At 41.3% G+C, this 24,227-nt stretch overlaps 1 protein-coding gene across 1 annotated transcript in view; it reads right to left on the bottom strand.

Annotated features, from left to right (window-relative positions):
- Positions 1–24,227, bottom strand: part of LOC131478011 (zinc finger protein 585A-like) — a 191,794-nt gene that overhangs the window by 44,028 nt on the left and 123,539 nt on the right. The window contains exon 3 of the mRNA XM_058655111.1: positions 4,829–4,841. Coding sequence (XP_058511094.1) covers positions 4,829–4,841 — 13 coding nt within the window. The remainder of the gene's footprint in view (positions 1–4,828; positions 4,842–24,227) is intronic.

Here is a 24,227-nt window from a genome sequence, read left to right as displayed (position 1 = left end):
CTTCTTATGGCCTGGGAAAGCAGTGGAGGACAGCCCAATACCTTGGCACCCTGCACCCACGTGGGAGACCAGGAAGACACTCCCAGACACTGGCTTCAGATTGGCTGAGCTCCGGCTGTGCTCCACATGTTAAGACCACATGAGTAGTAAACTAGAAGGCAGAAGATCTTTCTGTATCCGCTTCTCTCTGTATACTGCCTTTCTAACAAAAATAAATACATCTTTAAAATAAGTAGACAAGTAATTAATTAATAAATGAATACATAAACAAACAAGTACAACCTTGTAATCAAACCACAGGATTGCTTTCTCATTGACCCTCTTGTTCCCCTAGTATGTGATTTGCAGTCATGTTACCTGATTATTTGGACATACCACTGCTGGAAAGCTAACCTTGAACTTAGATGGAAAGAGTCACACTGCTTTTGTTCAAATGTGCCTATGTACTTGAAAGGAAGAATGATGGAAAAACAGATGTTTTGTGCATTTTTTTGAAATGCCTTTAACAGCTGTAGCTGTAGCTGTGTCAGACTGACTCTAGGTCCAACCATTCCGCTGGAGTGTCACATGTGGATGGCAGACACTCAGGTACTTATGCCACCACCAGCTGCTTCTCAGATGCTTTAGTAGGAAGCTGGATTAAAAAGGTGGAGTAGAGACCTGTGCTGCAGCCTAGTAGCTAAAGTCCTCACTTTGCACACATACCCCTGACCCCATATGGGCATTGGTTCATGTCCCGGTGGCCGCACTTTCCATTCAGCTCTGTGCTTGTGGCCTGGAAGGCAGTCGAGGGTGGCCCAAAGCCTTGGGACACTGCACTCGCTTGGGAGTTCCAGAACAAGCTCCTGCCTCCTGCCTCAGCAACAACCATGGTGGCCACTTGGGGAGAAACTAAGCAGACAGATCATCTCTCTGTCTCACCTCATGTCCTTGTCTCTCACTTTACAATAAGAATAAATAAACTTTAAAAATAAGACAGAGAAGAGTAGCCAGGCTTGAATCAAGTGCACTGAAATAAGATGCATTCATTACACCTTATCCAAACCCTCCTCCTTGTTACACTGTTTGACTCATTTTACTACTGGCAAGGTATTCAAAACTGAATCAATGTACATAGTTGGCAACAAAGACCAAAACAAACAACAAACAAAGAACCCCACACAGTATGAGTGTTCAGCCTAGCAGATAAGGAACTTCTACCTTACACTGCAGTATGTCATTTCCATTCCCAGTTCTGACCTTGATTTCAGCTTTGTGTTAATGCAGACCGTGGGAAGCAGCGGTGATGGCTGAAGGCACTTGGGTTCTGCTACCCACAGGAAAAATCCTACATTCAGTTCTCAGCTCCCAGCTTAGCCCTGTAGATACTTTGCAGCATTGGGCATCTCAGATATAAACCAGTGAATGGGAATTCTGATTTCTCTCACAACCTCTTAAACAAATAATAGAGAAATTAATCAAAAAGTACAACGTGGTTTTGGATGTTGGGTCAATAGAAAAAAGGATTTAACACCAAGCGATGGTACACATATTCACTCTTACCATTTCCCTACCATTTCATATATAAACCTTTGTTCAACATGATACTATTAATAATGAACAAAATTGTTACAGTTTGTAATAATTAAAAGGAATGACAGGAATTACACACAGAAAATATAAGACAATTTGGGAGTATAACATAACTTCGCAAGAAATAGCAGAGTGCCATTTAAAACTAGGTTCAGATGATTTCCAAAAGAACATGACATTCCCTAAGTAAATGATACAAACAAAAATTAAGGAGAAACATTTCCTTCATATCTTAATAAAAGACAGAAATCGCCATCCTATAAGAGGCTCTGGTAAAATGAGGATGTGTGGACACTTGAGCATGTGGTAGAAATACTGCTAGGAAACCCTCACCCTACACTGGACTGCCTGTGATTGTGTTAGGGCTAAACACCAAATTCCATCTTGCTGCTAACGCACACCTTGGAAGCAAGCAGGGGATACTCAAGTATGCAAGTCTTTGCAACTGCTGTCATGGACACAGATTTACTTCCTGGCTACTGTTTTACCCAGGCCTTGTCAAAATCATGCAGGAATTGAAGAAGTTAGCCATCTGATAGTAAATCACTGTGTCCCATGACTTTTTACATGAAATACATAACATTTTTTTTTTTAAATAATGAGAATAAGGCCCAGCGGCATGGCCTAGTGGCTAAAGTCCTCACCTTGGACACACCATATCGGCACCAGTTCTAATCCCGGCAGCTCCACTTCCCATCCAGCTCCCTGCTTGTGGCCTGGGAAAGCAGTTGAGGATGGTCCAAGGCTTTGCGATCATGCACCCTTGTGGGAGATCAGGAAGAGGATTCTGGTTCCTGGCTTTGGATCAGCGCAGCACCAGCCGTTGCGGCTCACTTGGGGAGTGAATCATCGGATGGAAGATCTTCCTCTCTGTCTCTCCTCCTCTCTGTATATCTGACTTTGTAATAAAAATAAATAAATCTTTTAAAATGATGAGAATAAGAAATAATTTGAAAATACCAACTGAAAATGTTTGGTGCAGCTTTTCACACACACACAATTTAGAGGACCACATGCTTCTTCCCACTGATCCTAAATAGAGCAGCACATTATGCGAAGGAAAATCTCACAGAACAGCAAGGGAAGGTACACACCGACTGGCAGGAATCAGGACAAGTTAATGCTGCAGTGTCAGTGCCCAGCCAGTGGTGGCTGCTACTTGGCAAAGTGATCACACAGGCATATTAGTTAACAGCACATGAAGAAAAGAGAGTCAAACCAAGTCCTAGAGAACCACAAAAGAAAGAAGTGCACAGGAAGGAAATGTTAGACTCCAATTCTTCTACCCTACCAATACCTCATACACCATCAGAATTCATCCACAATTTGTAACAAAGAATATTTCCCATATGTAAAACACTTGCCAGGAATCAGCATATGAGAAGCAAAGGCAAGAAAAATACTGCTATCAGTACAAAAACAAACACAAAGGCCAGCATTGTGGTATAATATGTAAAGCTGGCAACTGCAACACCAGCATCCCATATGGAGTCAGCTGTTCCACTTCAACCCAGATCTCTGTTAATCACCTGAGAAAAGCAGGGGAAGATCATCCAAGTGCCTGGGACCTGATTAGCCACTTGGAATACCTGGAGGAAGCTGCAGGCTCGAGGACTTAGCTTGGTCTGGGACTGTTCATTTTGTCCACTGAGGAGTGAGCCAATGGACAGAAGATCTCTGTCTCTTTTACTTTGTAACTCTTATCTGAAAATAAGCCAATGCTTATTTTTTCTTAAAGATTTATTTTATTTTTATTGGAAAGTCAGATGTACTGAGAGCAGAGACAGAAAGATCTTCCATCCGATTCATTCCCCAAGTGAGCTCAATGGCCGGTGTTATGCCAAACCGAAGCCAGGATCCAGGAGCTTCTCCCAGGTCTCCCACAAGGGTGTAAAGTCCCAAGGCCTTGGGCTGACCTTGACCGCATTTCCAAGCCACAATCAGGGACCTGGATTGAAAGCGGAGCTGCTAGGAACAGAACCAGCGCCCATATGGGATCCCAGGGCGTTCAAGGCTAGGACTTTAGCCACTGCCACTCCTCAGAGCCCCAAAAATAAATATTTATAAACTATGTTAATTTATTGGAAAGGCAGACAGAGAACAAGATATCTTATATTTACTGATTCACTTCGTATATGACAGCACTTGTTGGACCAGACAAAAGCAAGGGAATTAAAATTATTCTTGATGTCCCACCAGGAAGATCGGATCCCAGCACTCTGGACTCCATGGGCTATTTTCCCAGATGTATTAGTGAGGAGCAGATTTGTAACTGAAGCAGCCAGATCTTGATGGTGTCTATATGCATTTAGTACCTTGATTTGCTGTGCTACCACATTACCAAAGAAATAAATTTTAGGCAATCAAAAACAACAAACCTGTGACTGGAATGCTAGCCTAATGACTAAAGTACATGCGTTGCACATACCATGATTCCATATGGGCACTGGTTTGATTCCCAATGGCCCAGCTTCCCATTCAGCTCCCTTCTTGTGGCCTGGGAGAGCAGTGAAGGATACCCCAAAGCCTTGGGACACTGCATTTGCATGACAGACCTGGGAAAGGATCAAGGCTCCTGCTTCAATTGGCTCAGCTCTGGCCATTGCTACAGCTTGGGGAGTCAATCACCTAACACAAGATTTTCCTCTCTATCTCGATTTCTCTCTGTATATCTCACTCTGCAATAAAAATAAAATAAATCTTACAAAAAAAAAATAAAATCAAACACTAGAGAAAACCAGGCCTAGTAATCTCTGGGGAAGCAGGTAAAAGAGACCAACACCTGAACTGACAAAGGCATTCAGTTATACAGAGCTTACAGTTTTACTGAAACATTGTAGAAAATAAAGAATTTTCTATTCTTGCTGAGACCATTGAATAAACTCAGGCTCCGTGCAACAGAACAAAGATGTAACATCCTACAAAAGTGGGCAAACTGCAAATCAAAGCACTAGGACATGACAGAGAATGAGCTCTGGGAAGCAGCCTGCTTACACTTCACAGGGAGATCCACACTCAGCAGCTTACTCAGGTTCCCAGGCCCTGGGCAGCACTCTCACTGAGGACACAGTGCCCAGAGGGCTCACTGCACTGACTGAGGGAATCCTAAGCAGCCAGCAATGTGACAGTGTGGCCTGGGAACTCCTCACAGCCTGCAATGTCACCTCCAGCTTCTCAGTTCCCTTCTAAGTGAAACAGCACATTCAAACCAAGTGAAGGTGTGACCACTGGGATTTACTCTTAGTACTTCTAACACCACATGTGTTATGCTGCTAAATACCAATTTAACACCAGAAACGAATTACCAAACAACTCAACTCTTTCTTCATCTACATGTAGTAAAGGCCTCAGTCAAGGCTCAAACTATATACACAGGTGCAGGTCAATGTTAGTGGGCAGCAGGTATTAGCTCTCTCTGATCTTTTGTCCCCTTTAAGAAGTTATCTAGGAACCCCACCCAGACCTATCTCTTCAGTATTAGCTTATCTTGGTTCTGGAGAGGCATGTTATATATAATGAGGGATACTCTTTTGTCTCAATAGATCCCCATCTTTTTAAGATCCTAGAGCCATACACTGAGTGCAAAAATAACTTTTCATTAAACCAAACACACTCAAAAATTGGTAAGTGCTCTGGCCACCAGAATTGCTCCTTCACCAAGATTTTTTCTCGGCACAAACTCTTCTCTGACTTAACCAATTTGCTGATGCATAATGAAACTCCAGGGTACTCCAAGCATATTGTCCTAGCATTTATTTAGGCCTTTGCAAAGGTTTTACTCCCTAGCTAGGCAAGGCTGTGACAACCAAGAATTCAATCATTTCTGCCTTGACCCTTAAATATCAGTTTTGAATTAGGCCAAAGGAAAACAAACATCTCAATTTCCGAGACAGAGAGAGAGAGACAGAGAGAAAAACAAACCAACATGAAGGTCAACCTGTCCCTGGGCACGCTCCCTTCCTCACTGCACAATTTGCAAAGATGGGAGTCCTAAGGTTCAAGGTCAGGGCTGCAGAGTGGGACAACAAGGTCCCCCTCCCGGCCCCTCCCGCCCTGGGGCCTGAGCAGATGCGCTCACACACTCACCACTTCCCAGCTCCTGAGGAGTCGGGTGTCCTCCAGAGGGCTCCTGCGGGCCAGGGAGTTCACAGGGCAGCACTGGCTCAGCTCCCTGGGCCTCTCTCAGGAGCAGAAGCGCCAAGTGGGAATGGCGGCACCTAAGCAGGTCAGCTCACCTTCTTCCGCAGGCTTTCAATGCCGCGTGTGATTGGGCCGCTTGCACAGACGTCATACTGTGCGCTGCCAATGAGAACGACACTGGGCCTAAGGGCGGACACCTGGTTTTTAGGCGGGAGGGGGAGGAAGGGATGGGGTTTCACCTCTGGTCTGAACTAGGCTTCTCTTTGGCAGCTCGAGCTTTCCAACAGCAGGGGTCGCTGTCACCTCTCAGGTAAGTCCACCTGCTGGCCTCTGCTTTCCTCTGTAGTTCAAGATCCTGTTAAAATCTAGAATTCCAAAAATGGGTGACAATCCCAAAACAATTTACAATTCACTCAATGAATGTTCACTAGGTTTTGGGACTTTTCTTCTTTGTGTTGGTTTTTTGACATTGGTTTATTTGAATGTTTTTCTTTAAAGATTTTTCATTGTTATTGGAAAGGCAGATGTGCAGAGAGGAGGAGAGACAGAGAGGAGGAGAGTTCTTCCATGGCATGGTTCACTCCCAAAGTGGCCACAAAGGCTGTGCTCAGTCAATCCGAAGCCAGGAGACAGGAGTGTCCTCCGGACCACCAATGCAGGTGCAGGGTGCCATAGGTTTGGGCCGTCCTGGATTGCATTCCCAGGCCACAGGCTGAATGGGATCAGAACCACCGTCCATATGGGATCCCAGTGTGTTCAAGGCTGGAACTTTAATCACGATGCTATCACATCAGGCTCCGTTTGACTTTTCAAATTATAAAACTGAAAGATATTTGTAAATAAATCTTTTCAATGTCATTTCTCTTACCAATATTTATTTTGTGGTCTCTATTTTGTATTTCAACGTTGTTCCATATTTGTTTATGATTAGTACATGAAAACCTTGCTTGATTCTCTCATCAGGTTCACTTTGGTTTTCCAATCTGTTGGATTATCTCTGCACATTTTAGGTTCAGTATTACAGATTGACAGTTCTGCTGCTTAGAACTTGGCCACTATGCATACAATTTCCTTTCCGTGTTTAATTTCCTGATTACACATTCAGAACAATGTTGAAGAGACAAAGTGAGAAGAAGAAGCCTTGTCTAGGTTGACTCAAGGGAAAGACTCGCAGTGTTCTATGTTAGCAATGCTGGCATTGTAGCTTCAGTTAGAGTAGGGAAATTGCTATTTCTTGTCATTCTGCCAGCAGTTTCTTTTTATCACTAGGAGCTGAATTTTATTTAAGCAAGGTTTTCAACATTTGATAGTAATATACTTTTAGAAATTTTGCCTTACTGGGCCCGGCGTGACAGCTTAATTGATGAGTTCCTTGCCTTGAACGCCCAGGATCCCATATGGGCGCCGGTTCTAATCCCAGCGGCCCTGCTTCCCATCCAGCTCCCTGCTTGTGGCCTGGGACAGCAGTTGAAGATGGCCCAAATCCTTGGGACCCTGCACCCATGTGGAGACCCGGAAGAGCTCCTGGCTCCTGGCTCTTAGTTTCAGATTAGTTCACCTCCTGTCATTGCGCTCACTTGGCAAGTGAACCATCGGATGGAAGATCTTCCTCTGTTTCTTCTCCTATCTGTATATCCTCCTTTACAATAAAAAAGAATAAATATTAAAAAACCTTTGGCTTCCATATGAATTATTTAATAAATTAATTTTGCAAATTTAACCACTTATCATCTTTGAATATCCTAATTGTTTACTGATTTCATCCATTTCCATAGTTTCCTTATCAGTAATATTTCCTTAAAATATTCGTGTATTTTTTCATTAAGCTTTTTTAGTCAGCACAATTCTGTGGCAGGCAACAATTTTGGTAACAAAAAAACTATTTTAATTTGAAAAGACAGCTTTATAGAGAGAAGGAGAGGCCACAATGAACACAACTGAACTGAACTGAAGCCAGCGCCTACTTGGGTCGCCCGTGTAGGTGCAGGGTATCAAAAACTTGGGCCATGCAAAGCCTTGGGAGCCTCCACCCGCATGGGAGACCCAGAAGAAACTCTGGGCTCCTGGCTTTGGATCAGCTCAACTCTGGCCATTTTGGCCACCTAGGGAGCAAATTGGTGCTCAGAAGATATTCCTCTTATCTCTCCTCTGGTTTGTATCTGACTTTGCAATAAAAATCATTAAATCTTAAAGAATTAACCAACTTCAAATATGTAAAAAAAAATTCAGACATTGTCCTCTGCTTTTCTAGGCCATAATCATGGACTCAGATCAGAAATGGAGCAGCTGGGACATGAAGAAGTGCCTATATGGATTCTGGCAATACAAAGGTAGACAAATAACCTGGTTAGCCAAAATACTTGACCCATGGCAGGCAAGCAAGTCTTAAGCAAAAATTGTGTGAATGTTTGAGTGTCATATTCACAGTGAAACCAAAGAGGTTAAGTTCCTACTGAACTAGTTAGAAACTGTTTCCTAGACAAATTCACATTTTTAATAGCACAGTATCTTAGGAGCTGATGGCATATTATGCACATGTAAAAAACAATGTTGGTGCAAACAACATTCCAGAAGGCAGAGCATCCTTTTCTACTGCCAGCACTCTGTTCATAGAAAAAACTTCAGAAACAATATATACCTTGAACCAATTGCCCTTACACTGAGTTTGAATATTTGGCACAGGGATATTTGCTCACATGCATAGCAGTCATACAATTTTTATGTTCTAAGGGAATATAATCATATATTGTCAGTGCATATCAAATAGGACTGGGCTTCGAGGACTTGATATAAGCTTGTCTAGAGCAGAGGAGTCCTGCTTACTCCAGAACTCATTCTCCTTATGTTTGCTTTGGTGTACCTAATATAAATTGGGTCCTGGTAACAGGCGACAGTTGCTGATCTCACGGAAGAAAAAGAATGTGACAATCACTATCAAATGGAAAGACTAATTTGGCTTTTTTTTAAAGATTTATTTATTTTATTACAGAGTCAGATATACAGAGAGGAGGAGAGACAGAGAGGAAGATCTTCCCTCCGATGATTCACTCCCCAAGTGAGCCGCAATGGTCTGTGCATGCTGATCCGAAGCCGGGAACCTGGAACCTCTTCCGGGTCTCCCACGTGCGTGCAGGGTCCCAATGCATTGGGCCATCCTCTCCTGCTTTCCCAGGCCACAAGCAGGGAGCTGGGTAGGAAGTGGAGCTGCCGGGATTAGAACAGGCGCCCATATGGGATCCCGGGGCATCCAAGGCGAGGACTTCAGCTGCTAGGCCATGCCGCTGGGCCCGGAAAGAGTAATTTGATTCCTTGTACTAACATCAGTGACAATACGTACTTCAACTGCTGCATGAGAATGAAGAATGTGGCATGGGGTCCAGCGCTGTGGTTGAGCAGCTAGTCCTCACCTTGAACTGTTGAAATCACATATACAGACAGGTTCCAATCCCGGCAACACCTCATGCCATCCAGCTCCCTGCTTGTGACCCAGAAAAGCAGTCAGGGACAGCCCAAAGCCGTATTGCCCTTCACCTGTGTGGAAGACCCTGAAGAGGCTCCTGGCTCTTGGCTTTAGATTGGCTCAGCTCCAGCCATTGCAGTCACTTGGGGAGTGAATCATTGGACAGCTGATCTTCCTTTCTGTCTCTCTGACTCTCTGTATTTCTGATTTTGCAATAAAAATAAAATAAATCTTAATAAAAATGAAAGTAGTATGGGTAGTGAGATGTTCTTTGAACACATCAGTTGTAATCCATGCCTGTTGAGTTCCCTGAAAAACAAATGTTTCATGCTCTTATGAAATGTGGTAAAAACTACTTCTCTTAGCATACACTGCCTTTCAAGCAAAGTTTCAATAAAATTAAGGGTCTGTCCTTTCTCACACTTGTAAGATGACTGCATATCACAAATGTGGACTGAAAGCTATGGGTGAACATTGCATACCAGAAGGTGCAACATTCCTATTCCAGTTTCAGAAGAACTCTACTCTTGAAAATAGCTTCAGAAACAAAGCAATTGCTGAACAGATTCCATGTACCAGCTTGAAACTTTGGGAAAAGGAATGCTGCTGGGATGCATGGCATTCAGATAAGATGTGTGTGAGAACAGGAGTGAAAGCTGTGCTGCAAAGGCATACCAAATTGGGTCTTAATTCCATGGCTTGATAGAACTTTGTCTTCAACACTGGAAGCATGCTAGAAACATGCAGTTGGGGCAGATGGCACAAAGGTGTAAGAAGTATGGCTCCACAGTTAACAAGGCTGTGAGGAGTTTCTGGTTGCATGGCAAGGCCTGGCAGAATGTCTCTCTAATCACCTCATTGCTGCCTCAACCCATTGTATGGACACTTGACCACTTCTCTGATATTTCATGGACTTTTCTTGAGGGTGTTGTTATTTTTCTACAAATGTGACATGATGTCTGTAGCTGGTATAACCCCTGGAACTGACTTTATCAATCAAGTGATGGTGAAAAGTGTCTGTGGCAGCTTAAGACAATGACACACAGCTAAAAGCATACAGTGGAGCAATTGAGCCTATATTCTTCCCAATCCTCATAGCATGTACTCACCTTTGTCCTGAAAGTTCCCCTGGATGTGTAATGTTCTCCTTAAGAAATGGCTTGATAATATCTTAGAAACAGATGGCAATCCTGGAAGACAAAGATTTTATTTACTGTGCAGCCTCAAACTGCTATATTACACTGAATGACACATTTTGACCTCTCACCACATAAAGCAAAATGTATATGAGACAACATCTAAAGAGAGACAAATGTTGGGATTTTGCAGTGCAAAGATGGTTTGAAATATATACGCAAATAATTAAACAAGATAAAAAGTGGTTTCCTGCAAAGGTCCTCTGTTCATAGAAAGGCTGAACTGACCTGACCCTTCTCTCCGACCTTTAACAAAAGAACAGCAATAATGAAGAAAAAAAATACATAACAATTGCATCAGTACTAGATGAAGGTGATGATTAACTAGTGTATGACTAAGTTAACATTTAATAAAAATCTATGATATATGTCTTCATAAATGCCTTTATTTTATAAACTTTCTTTTAAATTTTGTATTCTTGATTTTGAGGTAATATTAGTATAAGTTTAGAGAAAATTGACTTTGGATATACATAAATTACCTGTATTCTTTAACAACATGTGCTGTCAACCATGGAGTCCTGGCTTCAGCCAGGTGTCTGCATGTTGGAATGACCAATGGCTTGCTGAGAATGTTTTCATAAAATAAAATGATAACTTTTAGAATTGTTTTGGTAATGATTGTTTAATCAAAAGGTGGAAATAAAACAATTGGATGTTGTGTAAAAGCTTGTGATGCTTCCTATAAAATAAGGGTGGCAATTTCTCTGAGTTGTCTATTATGAGCATCACGCTGTAGTGGTCTGTGTCTCTCCTTGTCTTCTTTTCTGCCAATTCATGCACCCTGCCTGAGCTCTGAAATTGGTTGCAGCTGGTCTCCAGCCAGAATTAGGATTGGGGTTATAATTACGGTAATGGTTATGGTTGCACATATGGCTATGGCTATGATGATTGCAGGAATTAGGGTTAGCTTTAGGGGTTTGATTTGTGTTTGAGCTGGGGATGCTCTTAGTAGGGTTATCATTCGGTATAGGGATATTGTAAGGCAAATCACAGAGCTTGGTTAGAGTTATACACAGGTTTGGACTTATGGCAGGGTTGTTTTAGATTTAGGACTACATTCAGATTAATGGAATCTTTGGTGTTGTGTTTAAGGTCTGGTGCCATAGCCCTAAACCTGACTCCAGCCCTAACACAGATGTAGCCATCACTGTAATATGAAGCCTAGTCCTAATACTAAACCTTAACCTAGATGTATTTCTAAACAGAACGCTAACAATAACTCTAATCATCACCCTCAGTAGAACATTAATCTTAAATCCAACTGTAGCTAAAACCTTAGTCATAAACCTAACACTAGATTTGGACCTATCCTTAATGCTAGAAGAACTTTAGCACTAGCATTAGCCCACACCCTAACATGAGCTCTAGATCTAAGCATAATAATTCTAGCATTGACTCTAACCTCACCATAATACTAAAATTAGCACAAAACAACTTCTTAATCCTAAGTACAAACACAGCTTTAACCTTAATTGTAACCCTAACTCTATTGTAACGCGACAGAGCCCTTACCCCAATCCCAAAAATAACCTTCAATCTAGCACTAATGAAATCTAAATCTGAACCTGAGATATAACCCAAACTCTATATCTAGCAGTAATCCAAACACTAATCTATCACTAATAGTAATTCTGATGTGAATCATACTTCATGCCACATACAAAACCTCAGTCTGTAACTCATCCTATTTGGTTGTTTTTTTTTTTAAGATTTTATTGTTATTGGAAAGCCGGATATACAGAGAGGAGGAGAGACAGAGAGGAAGATCTTCCATCCGATGTTTCACTCCCTAAGTGAGCAGCAACGGGCCGGTACTTTGCTGATCCGATGCTGGGAACCAGGAACCTCTTCCAGGTCTCCCACGAGGGTGCAGGGTCCCAAAGCTTTGGGCGTCCTCGACTGCTTTCCCAGGCCACAAGCAGGGAGCTGGATGGGAAGTGGAGCTGCCCAGGATTAGAACCGGCGCCCATATGGGATCCCGGGGCTTTCAAGCGAGGACTTTAGCCACTAGGCCATGCCGCCGGGCCCAGCTCATCCTATTTGTAAGTTAAAACCTTACCCTGCCCATAATCCAAATCTCAAAACTAAGAGTAACTTCAATACTCAATCTAACCTTTAGCATTAGCCCTAGCCCTAACACTAATTACATCTTACCTTAATCCTAGTTCTATTCCTAATGATAACTCAAATCACAGGCCTAATCGGAACCATAACACTAAAATTTGCCCTAACCATAAATCTAGGCTTTGATCTATTCACTACCATATCCCTAGACACAATGATAACCCTGATCCTAACCCTACACTGAACCAGCTCATGAAACCTAATCATGTCCTTGAAGTGATCACTATTACAATATGATAAGCCTGCTTCATGGCACTGTATTCTAGTAGGGAAAAATCTGAGATCCGTGTCAGGGAAGGTCATGTGATCTACCTACAGAAATCAGCTGGACTTGGCTCTTGTACATTCCATATGCTTTTCCAAACACTACCTTTAATGGGAACAAGGATCAGTTTGGCTCCTTCAAGAGACACAAGTATTCTCATTGATGGAAAAGTGAAATGCTTGAATAGTACCAGTGCTGAAAAGGCCCTAGGCTTCACTACATTTTTAGCCTAGCTCCACATACTCACACTCTGCTGTATTCCATGGAGTGTGAATATCCCCCTGCCAGGGCCTGTGGACAAGAAAGACGAAAGAAATCAGAGATTCAGCCACTCACCAGCTGTCTCCACCATGCAGAGGAGGCTGTCTGTCACCATGGCTTTTCTAGAATGCTGAGGCTACAGGATTCTAGGCTGTTATGACCAGACAGCTGCTGATTGGACAGCTTGAATATCCATGCAGCCCTATAGGATCAAAAAGAGACAGCCAACCTGAAAGCTCCCTGTCACCAGGACAGCCACATGGAGTTCTGTGAGTAAAGCAAGAGTGAGAGCCGAGGCCAGAGCTCACTTACCTGGAACCAGTATCAAAAATACAATAACTGGCAGTGATGAAACTCAAGATATCATTAAGTTCATGCAAACAACTACTACTTATTTAAAAATGTTGCTGAACATGGCACCGTAGCATAGAGTGGCTAAAAGTCCACAACTTGCATGTGTTTGGATCCCATATGGGTGCTGATTCATATCCTCACTGCTACATTTTTATTCCAGCACAATGCTTGCATCCTGTCAAAGCAGAGAAAGATGGCAAAACGTTTCGGGACCTTGTACCCGCTTGGGAGACTTGGATGATGCTCCTTGCTCCTGCCATGGATTGGCTCTCTTCTGGCTGTTGGGACACTTGGAGGGTGAGCCAGGTGATAGAAGAGTTTCCCTCTGTAACTCCTCTTTTTAAATCTGACTTTCCAGTGAAAATTAAATAATAATACTGTGACTGCTAACCACAAACTTATTTTTTCTGCAACTGTTGTTACCACTCAACTTCCAAAATATCATAGAAAAAATATCATATTGTCACTAAAATATATGCTACAGAGAAAGAATAGCGTGGTATAAAGTATTTCTCTATTTCCACAATGAGCTGCATAGGACTCCAGGTAAGGACTTCCATTGGAACACTTCTTGCTGCTAACACTAACATCAGTAGAAGGCAAACATTTTTCAATCAGAGCAAATTTGTCTACATCTACATATATTAAAAAAATCATATAATACATACTTATATTCTGTACAGCTTTCTAGTAATTGTTCAAAATCGAATCTCTAAAAACTTCAATCACACTTTCCCACTCCTAACCCACGATTACACTTGAATTTGTGATTTTGTTTGCCTTAGCCCATAGGATATCCATAACTATGAAAGCAACATAGTTTGAAAAGTGTTTTTACTGGGGTCCCAGCACCCTAACCTTGCAGCTAAAGTCTTTGCCTTACAGGCAGCACAAACCCATATGGGTTCTAGTTCATGTTCTGGCAGCTCCAATTCCCATCCAGCTCTCTGCCTGCAGCCTGGGAAAGAAGTATAGGACAGCCCAAAGCCTTGGAACACTACACACATGTGAGAGACCTGGAAGAGGCTCCAGGCTCCTGGCTTGAGCCATCTGCCCTGGCAATGGGATCACTTGGGGAGTGAATCATTGGTTGGAAAATGAAGAAAGAGAAGCTTGGTTTACAAACATATTTAATGAAATAATGGAAAATTTACCTCATCTACAAAAATACTTGGGAAAACAACATCCAGGATGGACACAGAACTCCCAACAGGATTGATCAAAAGTGGTCTTCATCACAACACATGATAATCTAGCTCACATCAATCGAATACTAAAAAAAAAAAAAAAATTCTTCAATGTGTGTGTAAAAAAAAAAAAAAATAAAGGGATGCCAAGTAAACTCACAGGAGACCTCTCACAGAAAACTCTATAGGTCAGAAGAGAATGGAGTCACATATTCCTGTTTCTAAAAGCAAAAAATTGTCAGTCAACAATAGCATACCCAGAACAGTTTTCCTTTGTCTTTCAAAATGAGATAAAATTATTCCACAGTAAGGAAAAGTTAAAAGAATTTGCCTCTTCCAAACCTGCCCTACAAATGACACTTAAGATGCTCTCTCAACAGAGAAGAGGAATAGAACCAACCAAAACCCAAGACAATGTGAACAACAGCCAAGTCAAATAACAACACAAGACTAAATCAATTAAAAATGCATTGTGACACTAACAGGACCAAATTACCACCCATTCATTTTAACCCTGAATGTAAATGGCTTAAGCTCATCAATCAAACATCATGGCATAGATTAGTAGACTGGATTAAAAGAAAGTATTGATTTATTGCCTACAAGGGACACATCTCACTAAGAAATATGAGTGGATTTAGATTTGGTTAGTTTTATCTTTTCAAAACACATTCTTATCAAATTCTTCAATGACTCAGATCATACAGTGACATTTTCTTCAAGACAATTCCTGATTTTCTTTTTCTTTTGTTCAGCAACACAGTAGTCATTCAGCAGCATGTTATTTAACTTCATGGTGTTTGTTGATTCATTTTTCCTTTCTGTTGTTGATTTTGTTGTGTGGCTTTTCATTTAATGGGAAATACAGTAGCTGTGTAATGGAGATTATCATATCTAATAGCATGATATTTAGCTTCAGGACATTGTAAATTTCTATTTTTTTTCCTTGTTGATTTTGTATTGTGGCTGCTCATATACGAGGATATATAATAACTGTGTAATGCAGATGATCATATCCAGATGTGAGGATACAATATGGTATGCATCTCTACTGCTAGACAAATATGAACTCCCAATTAAACTGTTTACTGTATCTTGACAATAGGATGCTGGACTCTCTGCAATTCTCCATGCTTGCAATGATGGACATATGTCTCTTTATCAAGAACTATACTACAGTAATGATACAGGGGAACTCAATGAGGAGGGAAGAACCCGGGGAAGGGGTAAAGAAAATCCCCGGGCCTATGAAACAGTATCAGAAAATGAGAATAATCATAATAAAAAATAAAATTTTAAAAATGTAAAAAATACAAAGAATGAATGAATGAAAGACAGAAAGAAAGAGAAATGAAAAACTACTGACCTACTAAACCAGAAATAAGGAGACCCAAACTGATAAAATAGAAAATCAGAGATGAAAAAGGAGATTTTACAATTGATACTGCAGAAATACAAAGAATAATTAGGAATGATTGCAAACCATTAGATGCCAGCAAATTGGAAAGTCAAGCAGAAATGCAAAGATTTCTGGATGTGCACAATTTACCAAGTCTGAGATTAAAACACAAAAATCTCATTAGGCAACCAACCGAGACTGAGGTGAAATCAGTAGCAAAGTGCCTTCCCACAACATGAAGCATGTGGCCACGTGGCATCCCTGTTAAATTACACCAAATTTATAAGGGAGAAATAACCCCAATACTTCTAAAACTTTTCTAAACAATGGAAAGGGTAGAAATCTTTCCAAACTCATCTTATGATGCCAGACTACTTTAAAACCAAAATCAAAGAAAGGTACAGTGAAAGAAAGAGAAATATTAGGCCCGGCGGCATGGCCTAGCGGTTAAAGTCCTCACCTTGAAAGCCCCGGGATCCCATATGGACGCCGGATCTAATCCCGGCAGCTCCAATTCCCATCCAGCTCCCTGCTTGTGGCCTGGGAAAGCAGTTGAGGACAGCAGAATGCACTGGGACCCTGCACCCGCGTGGGAGACCCGGAAGAGGTTCCAGGTTCCCAGCTTCAGATAGACGTGCATCGGCCCGTTGCGGCTCACTTGGGGAGTGAATCATTGGACGGAAGATCTTCCTCTCTGTCTCTCATCCTCTGTGTATATCTGGTTGTAATAAAATGAATAAATCTTTAAAAAAAAGGAGAAATATTGACCAATGTCTCTAATAAATTGAAACGCAAAAGTCCCAAACTTATGGGACACCGCCAAAGCAGTTTTACGTGGTAAGTTTATTGCAATAAGCGCGCACGTCAAAGCCCAAGAAAGGCAACAAATGCAGGAATTAAGCACACACCTCCAGGAATTGGAAAAGCAACAGCAGAAGGACCCCACAAACAAGAGGAAACAAGAAATTATCAAAACAAGACAAGAACTAAATCAGATAGAAATTAAAAAAACCATTCAGAAAATAAATGAATCAAAAAGCTGGTTCTTTGAGAGGATAAACAAAACAGATACCCCACTGGCCCGACTGACAAAGAAAAAACAAGACAAAGCAAGAATTAGCAGCATCAAAGATGAAAAAGGCAACATAACAACAGACGCTACTACCATTAAGGAAATAATTAGAAATTATTACAAAGAACTATACGCCAACAAATCCAATAACCACTTGGAAATGGAAAGATTCCTAGACTCCCACCACTTACCAAAACTCACCCCAGAAGCAACAGAAGACCTGAACAAACCCATCACCGAATCAGAAATAGAATCAGTGATTAAAGAGCTCCCAGCAAAGAAAAGCCCAGGCCCAGATGGCTTTACCACAGAATTCTACAAAACATTCCAACCAGAGCTAACCCCAATCCTTTACAAGCTCTTCAAAACAATAGAAAAGGAAGCAACTCTTCCAAACTCATTCTATGAAGCCAATATCACCTTAATCCCCAAACCGAATAGAGAGTTAACAGAGAAGGAAAACTACAGACCAATCTCCCTGATGAACGTTGACGCTAAGATTCTCAACAAAATCCTAGCCAATAGAATACAAAAAAACATCAGACAGATCATCCATCCAGACCAAGTAGGTTTCATCCAGGGAATGCAGGGATGGTTCAACATAAGGAAATCCATAAATGTGATACATCACATCCAAAAACTGAAAAACAAAAACCATATAATAGTATCAATAGATGCAGAAAAAGCCTTCGACAAAATTCAACACCATTTCATGTTAAAAACCCTACCAGGGTAGGGATAGAAGGAACAATCCACAATATAATCAAAGCAATATATGAAAAACCCAATGCCAGCATCATACTAAATGGAGAAAAACTGGACCCCTTCCCACTGAGATCTGGAACTAGACAAGGCTGCCCACTATCACCACTGCTATTCAATATAGTCCTAGAGGTACTTGCAGAAGCCATAAGACAAGACAAAGAAATCAAAGGAATCCAAATTGGAAATGAAGAAGTCAAACTTTCACTATTCGCAGACGACATGATTCTCTACATAGAAGAACCAAAAAACTCAATACAAAGACTCCTAGAACTCATACGAGAATTTGGCAGAGTGGCAGGATACAAGATAAATGAACAAAAATCAACAGCCATAGTGTATGTAAATGGCCGCAAGATGGAAGAAGATCTAACCAACAAGCTACCATTCAAAATAACAGAGAAAAGCATGAAACATCTGGGAATAAATTTAACCAAAAGTGTAGAAGACCTTTATGAAAAAAATTACAAAACACTCAAAAAACAAATAGAACAAGACCTCGAAAGATGGAACAACATCCCATGCTCCTGGATAGGCAAAATTAATATCATCAAAATGTCTATACTACCAAAAGCAATATATACATTCAATGCAATCCCAATCAAATTACCCACAGCATTCTTCATAAAACTGGAAAAAATGATATATAGATTCATCTGGAAACACAAAAAACCACGAATAGCCAGAACCATCCTGAAGAACAGGAACTTAACAGGGGGAATCACAGTACCGGATCTATGGACATACTATAGGGCAGTGGTCATCAAAACAGCGAGGTACTGGCACAAAGATAGAGAGGAAGATCAGTGGAACAGAATAGAAACAACAGATGGAAACCCACACAGATACAGTCAATTAATCTTTGACAAAAAGACAGACAGCAACCCAAGCAAATGGAAAGGTCTGTTCAATAAATGCTGTTGGGACAACTGGTTGATAGCCTGCAGAAACAAAAAGATAGACCCACATCTCACCATACACCAAGATCGAATCTAAATGGATAAAAGACCTAAACCTACATCGAGAAACCTTCAAACTTTTGGAAGAAAATGTTGGAAACACACTGCAACACTTAGGGGTAGGCCCTCACTTCCTAAAAAAGACTCCGAAAGCAGTAGAAATCGAGACCAAAATAAACAATTGGGACCTCATCAAACTAAGAAGCTTCTGTACAGCTAGAGAAACAATCAATAAAGTAAAAAGGCAACCCACAGAATGGGAGAAGATCTTCGCACACGACATAGGTGATAGAGGGATAATCTCCAGAATATACAAAGATCTCCAGAGAAACCAAAACACCAGAACAAACAAGCCGCTCAAGAAATGGGCACGGGAAATGGGCAGACACTTCACAAAAGAACAAACCCAAATGGCAAACAAGCATATGAAAAAGTGCTCAAGTTCCCTGGCAATAAGGGAAATCCAAATGAAGGCAACAATGAGGTACCACCTAACTCCAGTAAGGATGGCACACATACATAATACCACCAACACTTGCTGGCAAGGATGTGGGGAAAAGGGAACCCTTCTCCACTGCTGGTGGGACTGCAGACTTGTACAGCCTCTATGGGAATCAGTTTGGCGAATACTCAAACAACTCAAAATCAACATACCATATGACCCAGCAATAGCACTCCTAGGGATATATCCAAAACATCTCCTACACAAGAAACTAACATGCACACCTATGTTCATAGCAGCACAATCTACAATCGCAAAAACCTGCAAGCAGTCAAAATGCCCATCAGCGGAAGACTGGATAAGAAAGCTATGGTTCATCTACTCCATGGAATACTACTCAGCTATTAAAAAAAACGAAATGCAGTTCTTTGTGCTCAAACATGCCCGACTGGAATCCATCATGCTAAGAGAAATGAACCAATCCCAAAAGGTTAAATACCACATGTTTGCCTTAATCTGAGATGAAAAGATGACAACTTGGAAGATAGTACCTGTATATTGTAATATTAGTGCAATCTCTAATAACCTGTATCCAATGCAATAAGATAATGCGATATAATCTATGAACCAATAATTAATGTCAGAATACTTAAGATCTACATCGAAAAACTGTAAAACCTACTATACCCTCAATACGCTATGTTAACCTGTAATGGGGAGGGAGTGCAGGGAAATCTTTCAGGACCAGAAAAAGAGTGAGAAAAAAGTACAATATAGCCTATCATGATCAAATCTGGTAATTCATAAACAACAGACTCAAAGCAGCACTAAACAACAATAAAACTACTATACCAATGCATGAGGGGCGAATCGGGTGCGATCCTGACAACCTCTTAACAGGAGGTCATGTGCGTGGAGCAGGGGGGCACTCCAGAGTGGAGCTGGTGGTAAGGAGGAAGCTTGGATCCCAACCATGAAGACTCCCAGACCTTCACCACAAACTATTAATATGAGCAACAAGGACTATATCCCAACTGCCAAGGAGGCCACAGGGAATTGGATGCCCTCAGAGGCCGAGTACTCTGAGGTCACCCACCCAAAACTGGAGCTTCCACAGGGGATGGAAGAAGTCCAAACACTACCGTGCAGAAACCAACGTCATCGGAAAAACAACCAGAAGCCCTGAGCGGTCTGCAGAAACAGAAGAACAATAAATGTCCTTCGGGACCAGGGAGGAGAGCTTTCTCTGTTCCGAGCCTGGCTCCACCTCTGGACCCCCACCTCCCTCGCAATGACCATCGGGATCGCTTCGAAAACCCCTCATAGCAAACAATCATACAAACTAAAAAAAAACAAAAAAAAACCTAAAATAAATTAACAACAGAAAGTAGAACTTGAAATCTGACAGGAAAGAGCTGGCATGGATTGGCTCATGCCTCGCTGGGTGGGACACAAAGATTAGTTACTCCTCACCATGGTGTTGAGGATTTTCCTGCACCCCCCCCCAAAAAAAATGTTCTGCACCTTAACTGTTGACAAATGTCTTGTTAGAGTTACAAGCCAGTCTAGATTATCCTAAAATCTGCCAAGATCAGCAAAGTTTTACTTTAACACAACAAATGGCTAAATACTATAATGAAATAGACACGAAACAGCTGAATGGTACCTTATAGCCATTTTAAGGTATATAGCAGCCGGTCCTGTATATGAACTAAAATTGAAATGTCAATGAGCTAATCATAGGTTGTGGTTAGGACTTGTTTTTTTTTTTTTTTTTTTTTAACATACTGGTTACTCAAAACCATGTCAATTCCATAACATTGCAAATTGCTGTTGTTGTTATATTGGGGCTCTTAATTTACTGGGATGATATTCTACCAGCTCTAACTTCAGACCAGAAAAGGTCTGCCCAAGAAACGGTTCAACCCATTTGGACAATAAGTAGCTGAACTCTATGCTTGGTATATGTTTGCAAGGAAAGAATCTTGATTGAATTTGAACTGTAATACTGCATCAAGGTGGAGGAATCCACCAGGGGGGAGGGGAGGGGGAGGGATGGGGGGATTCACAGAGCCTATGAAACTGTCACATAATGCAAAATAACTAATAAAAAAAAAAAGGAGGAAGCATTGGGAAAAAAAAAAAAGAAAATACTAGCACATCAAATCCATCCATACATCAAAGAGATTATGTATTCATGCCATGCGAGATTTGTTCCAGGGACAAATATTTTCCAAAACAGGAGGAAAATTAGATAAGTAGTGTAATTTGACATATCCACCCAAATCTCTTTGATAAATGTCTTCAGGGAAACTTAGATTTGAGTATATATCTAACAGAACATATGAGTTGACTTCAAAATGTTCATGGAAAACATAATTAAAATATTGACTTATTTTGAGATCCTTGCATAATTTTTCACAGTATATGCCTTCCATGTGAAAACTCATGTCCATGGGTTTAAGAATGTTTTTTGACTTAATGAACTAATTTTTTTGAAAAAAATATTCAATTAAGAAAACTTCACAAAGACACTTCAGCAAGTGATATTTTTACAGGTACAATGGGGATTGTACTTTTTTTCCTCTCTATTTTATTTTTGTCATAAAATTCTATGGGATGTAGCATTTCCCTACCATAGCACTGCAAAATTGTATCCTATGCAGAATCACCACCAGAGGTCTAAAACACTACGCCACAAAGCCAGCCCCAAGGGACAGTCTTTGTCACTCATTACTAATACAATTAATCTCATGAAACTTCAGTGTCTGACACATTTAAAAAGAAAAATAATTAGCTTTCAAATCCCATTCTTAAAAAGACAAACCCATTATATCATCTTTCTCGTCCAGCTCTTGCACATGAACCATGTTTAGTGTGGATTGGAGTGTGACACACTTAAAAACACTTGAAATTTTTGAAATAATTTATTGCATTATTTTACAATGTCAAAAATCATCTCTGTAGACCTCATCAGAAAATATATAAGTTCAACTCATGGTTTCTTAATTATGATCATTACCACCATCAACTTTCAGTTGTTTTTATCTTCAAAAAGTTGACCATAGCGGTCAAGTATCTGCTTGATATCAACATAACCCAGATTGCCTGCTCTGAATGCAAGCACCACGCCTGATTCAATCACAGCTGCCTGCACAAGGCCACCTGCGACATCACTGAATGAAGTTCAAGCAGATTCTCAGCTAGGTTGGATACTTACATTTAACACATAGCTTCCAACTACTAACACTGATTTCATTGATTTGAAATGCAAACAGAGCTTATATCTGGTGGTTCATGCTCCACACACACAAGAGCCAAGATGAGTCAAGCCAACGCTAGAAATGAAGAATTCTATCCATGCTTCCATAGGGATGGTAAGAAACGCAGGCAACTGGGCTATTTCTGCTGTCTATCCAGGAACAGTAAAATGAAGCTGCTAATTGCAATTGGACAAATCCTGAACTGGCACTCTTGATAAAACACATGGATATCCAAATCACTGGCTAAACTTGCTGTGCTGCCATACCTGCCTCATTAGATCCCAGTTTTAACTTAGTCTAATAGGGTACAAGAATTTGGGTGGTGAACCAGCTTCTGAGAGTTCTCTCTCTCCACGCTCCCTGTCCTTGCTTCTAAAAAAACCATACAAAAAGATGGAATCAGTATCCTGTGGCTAAGCATCCACCTGCAGTGCTGGCATCCATATGGTGCTGCTTTGGATTCGACTGCTACACTGATAATCCAGCTCTCCACTGATGGCTAGGAAAGCAACAAAGGATGGTCTAAGACCTTGGGCCCCTCTACTCATTTCAGAGGGCTGGGGAGAAAACCAAGCTGCTATCATGGACCAGCCCACCTACAGCTAATGAGGACATTTAGGGAGTGATCCACTAGATTGAAAATCCCTCTCTGTCTCTACTTCTTTCTCTGTAAGGCTGTCTTTAAAAAAATAAATAAAATTTCAATGAAGATTTATTAAAAAAAAATAAATAAAGGGCTCGACGGCGTTGCCTAGCAGCTAAAGTGTTTGCCTTGTACCCCCCGGGATCCCATATGGGCGCCAGTTCTAACCGTGGAAGCTCCACTTTCCATCCAGCTCCCTACTTGTGGCCTGGGAAAGCAGTTGAGGATGGCCCAGTGCATTGGGACCCTGCACCCCTGTGGGAGATCTGGAGGAGGTTCCTGGTTCCCAGCTTCAGATTGGCGTGCACCGGCCATTGCAGCTCACCTGGGGAGTGAAACATCGGATGGAAGATCTTCCTCTGTGTCTCTCCTCTCTGTAGATCTGATTTTGTAATAAAAATAAATAAATCTAAAAAAAATAATAAAAGGTAAGGAAAGCAAAGTGTCCTCTCTGGATTTATCCATAATACCTTTAATACTTCCAGTGCAAAGTAACTACAAATGTGCTGCTTCTATTTAGATTCATCCACAGTGCACACAGCACATGGTGAAGATGGGAGCCAGGTGTCCTCATGCTCAATAAGAGCCTCATACCCGCATTTGGGTCTACCACATGGGATGGAAGAAGCCCAAATTCTGCCTTGCAGGATCCAAGGTCATCGGAACAACAACAAGGGTCCCTGAGCGGTCCACAGAAACAGAAGAACAGTAAACTTCCTTCAGGACTAAGGAGAGGTGCTTTCTCTGGTCCTTGCCTGCTTCCAACTTTGGGCCCCCACCCCCTCTCGTAATAACCATCAGGAGCGCTCCAGAAACCCCTCAAAACAAACAAACAAACAAACAAACAAACAAAACTAGACAGACAGAGAACTAGAATAGATAGAGAACAACAGGAAAGCTTAGAACCAGACAGGAAACGGTCAGCGGGGATGCACTTATACCTCACTGGGTGGGACACAAAGTTTAGTTACTCCTAACTGGGGTATGGAAGATTTCTCTGCACACCCCTCCTGAACATGCTCACCTAAACTGTTCACATATATCCTGTTAGAATAATAGAGTTAGACCACCCGAAAAACAGCCAGGTTCAGCAAAATCATGCTTCAATGCTATAAACTGCTAAAG

Source organism: Ochotona princeps, chromosome 26, assembly GCF_030435755.1.
Source record: "Ochotona princeps isolate mOchPri1 chromosome 26, mOchPri1.hap1, whole genome shotgun sequence".
Classification (NCBI taxonomy): Eukaryota; Metazoa; Chordata; class Mammalia; order Lagomorpha; family Ochotonidae; genus Ochotona; species Ochotona princeps.
Note: the sequence above shows the minus strand (reverse complement) of the source record. Positions and strands in the feature narration are given on the sequence as shown.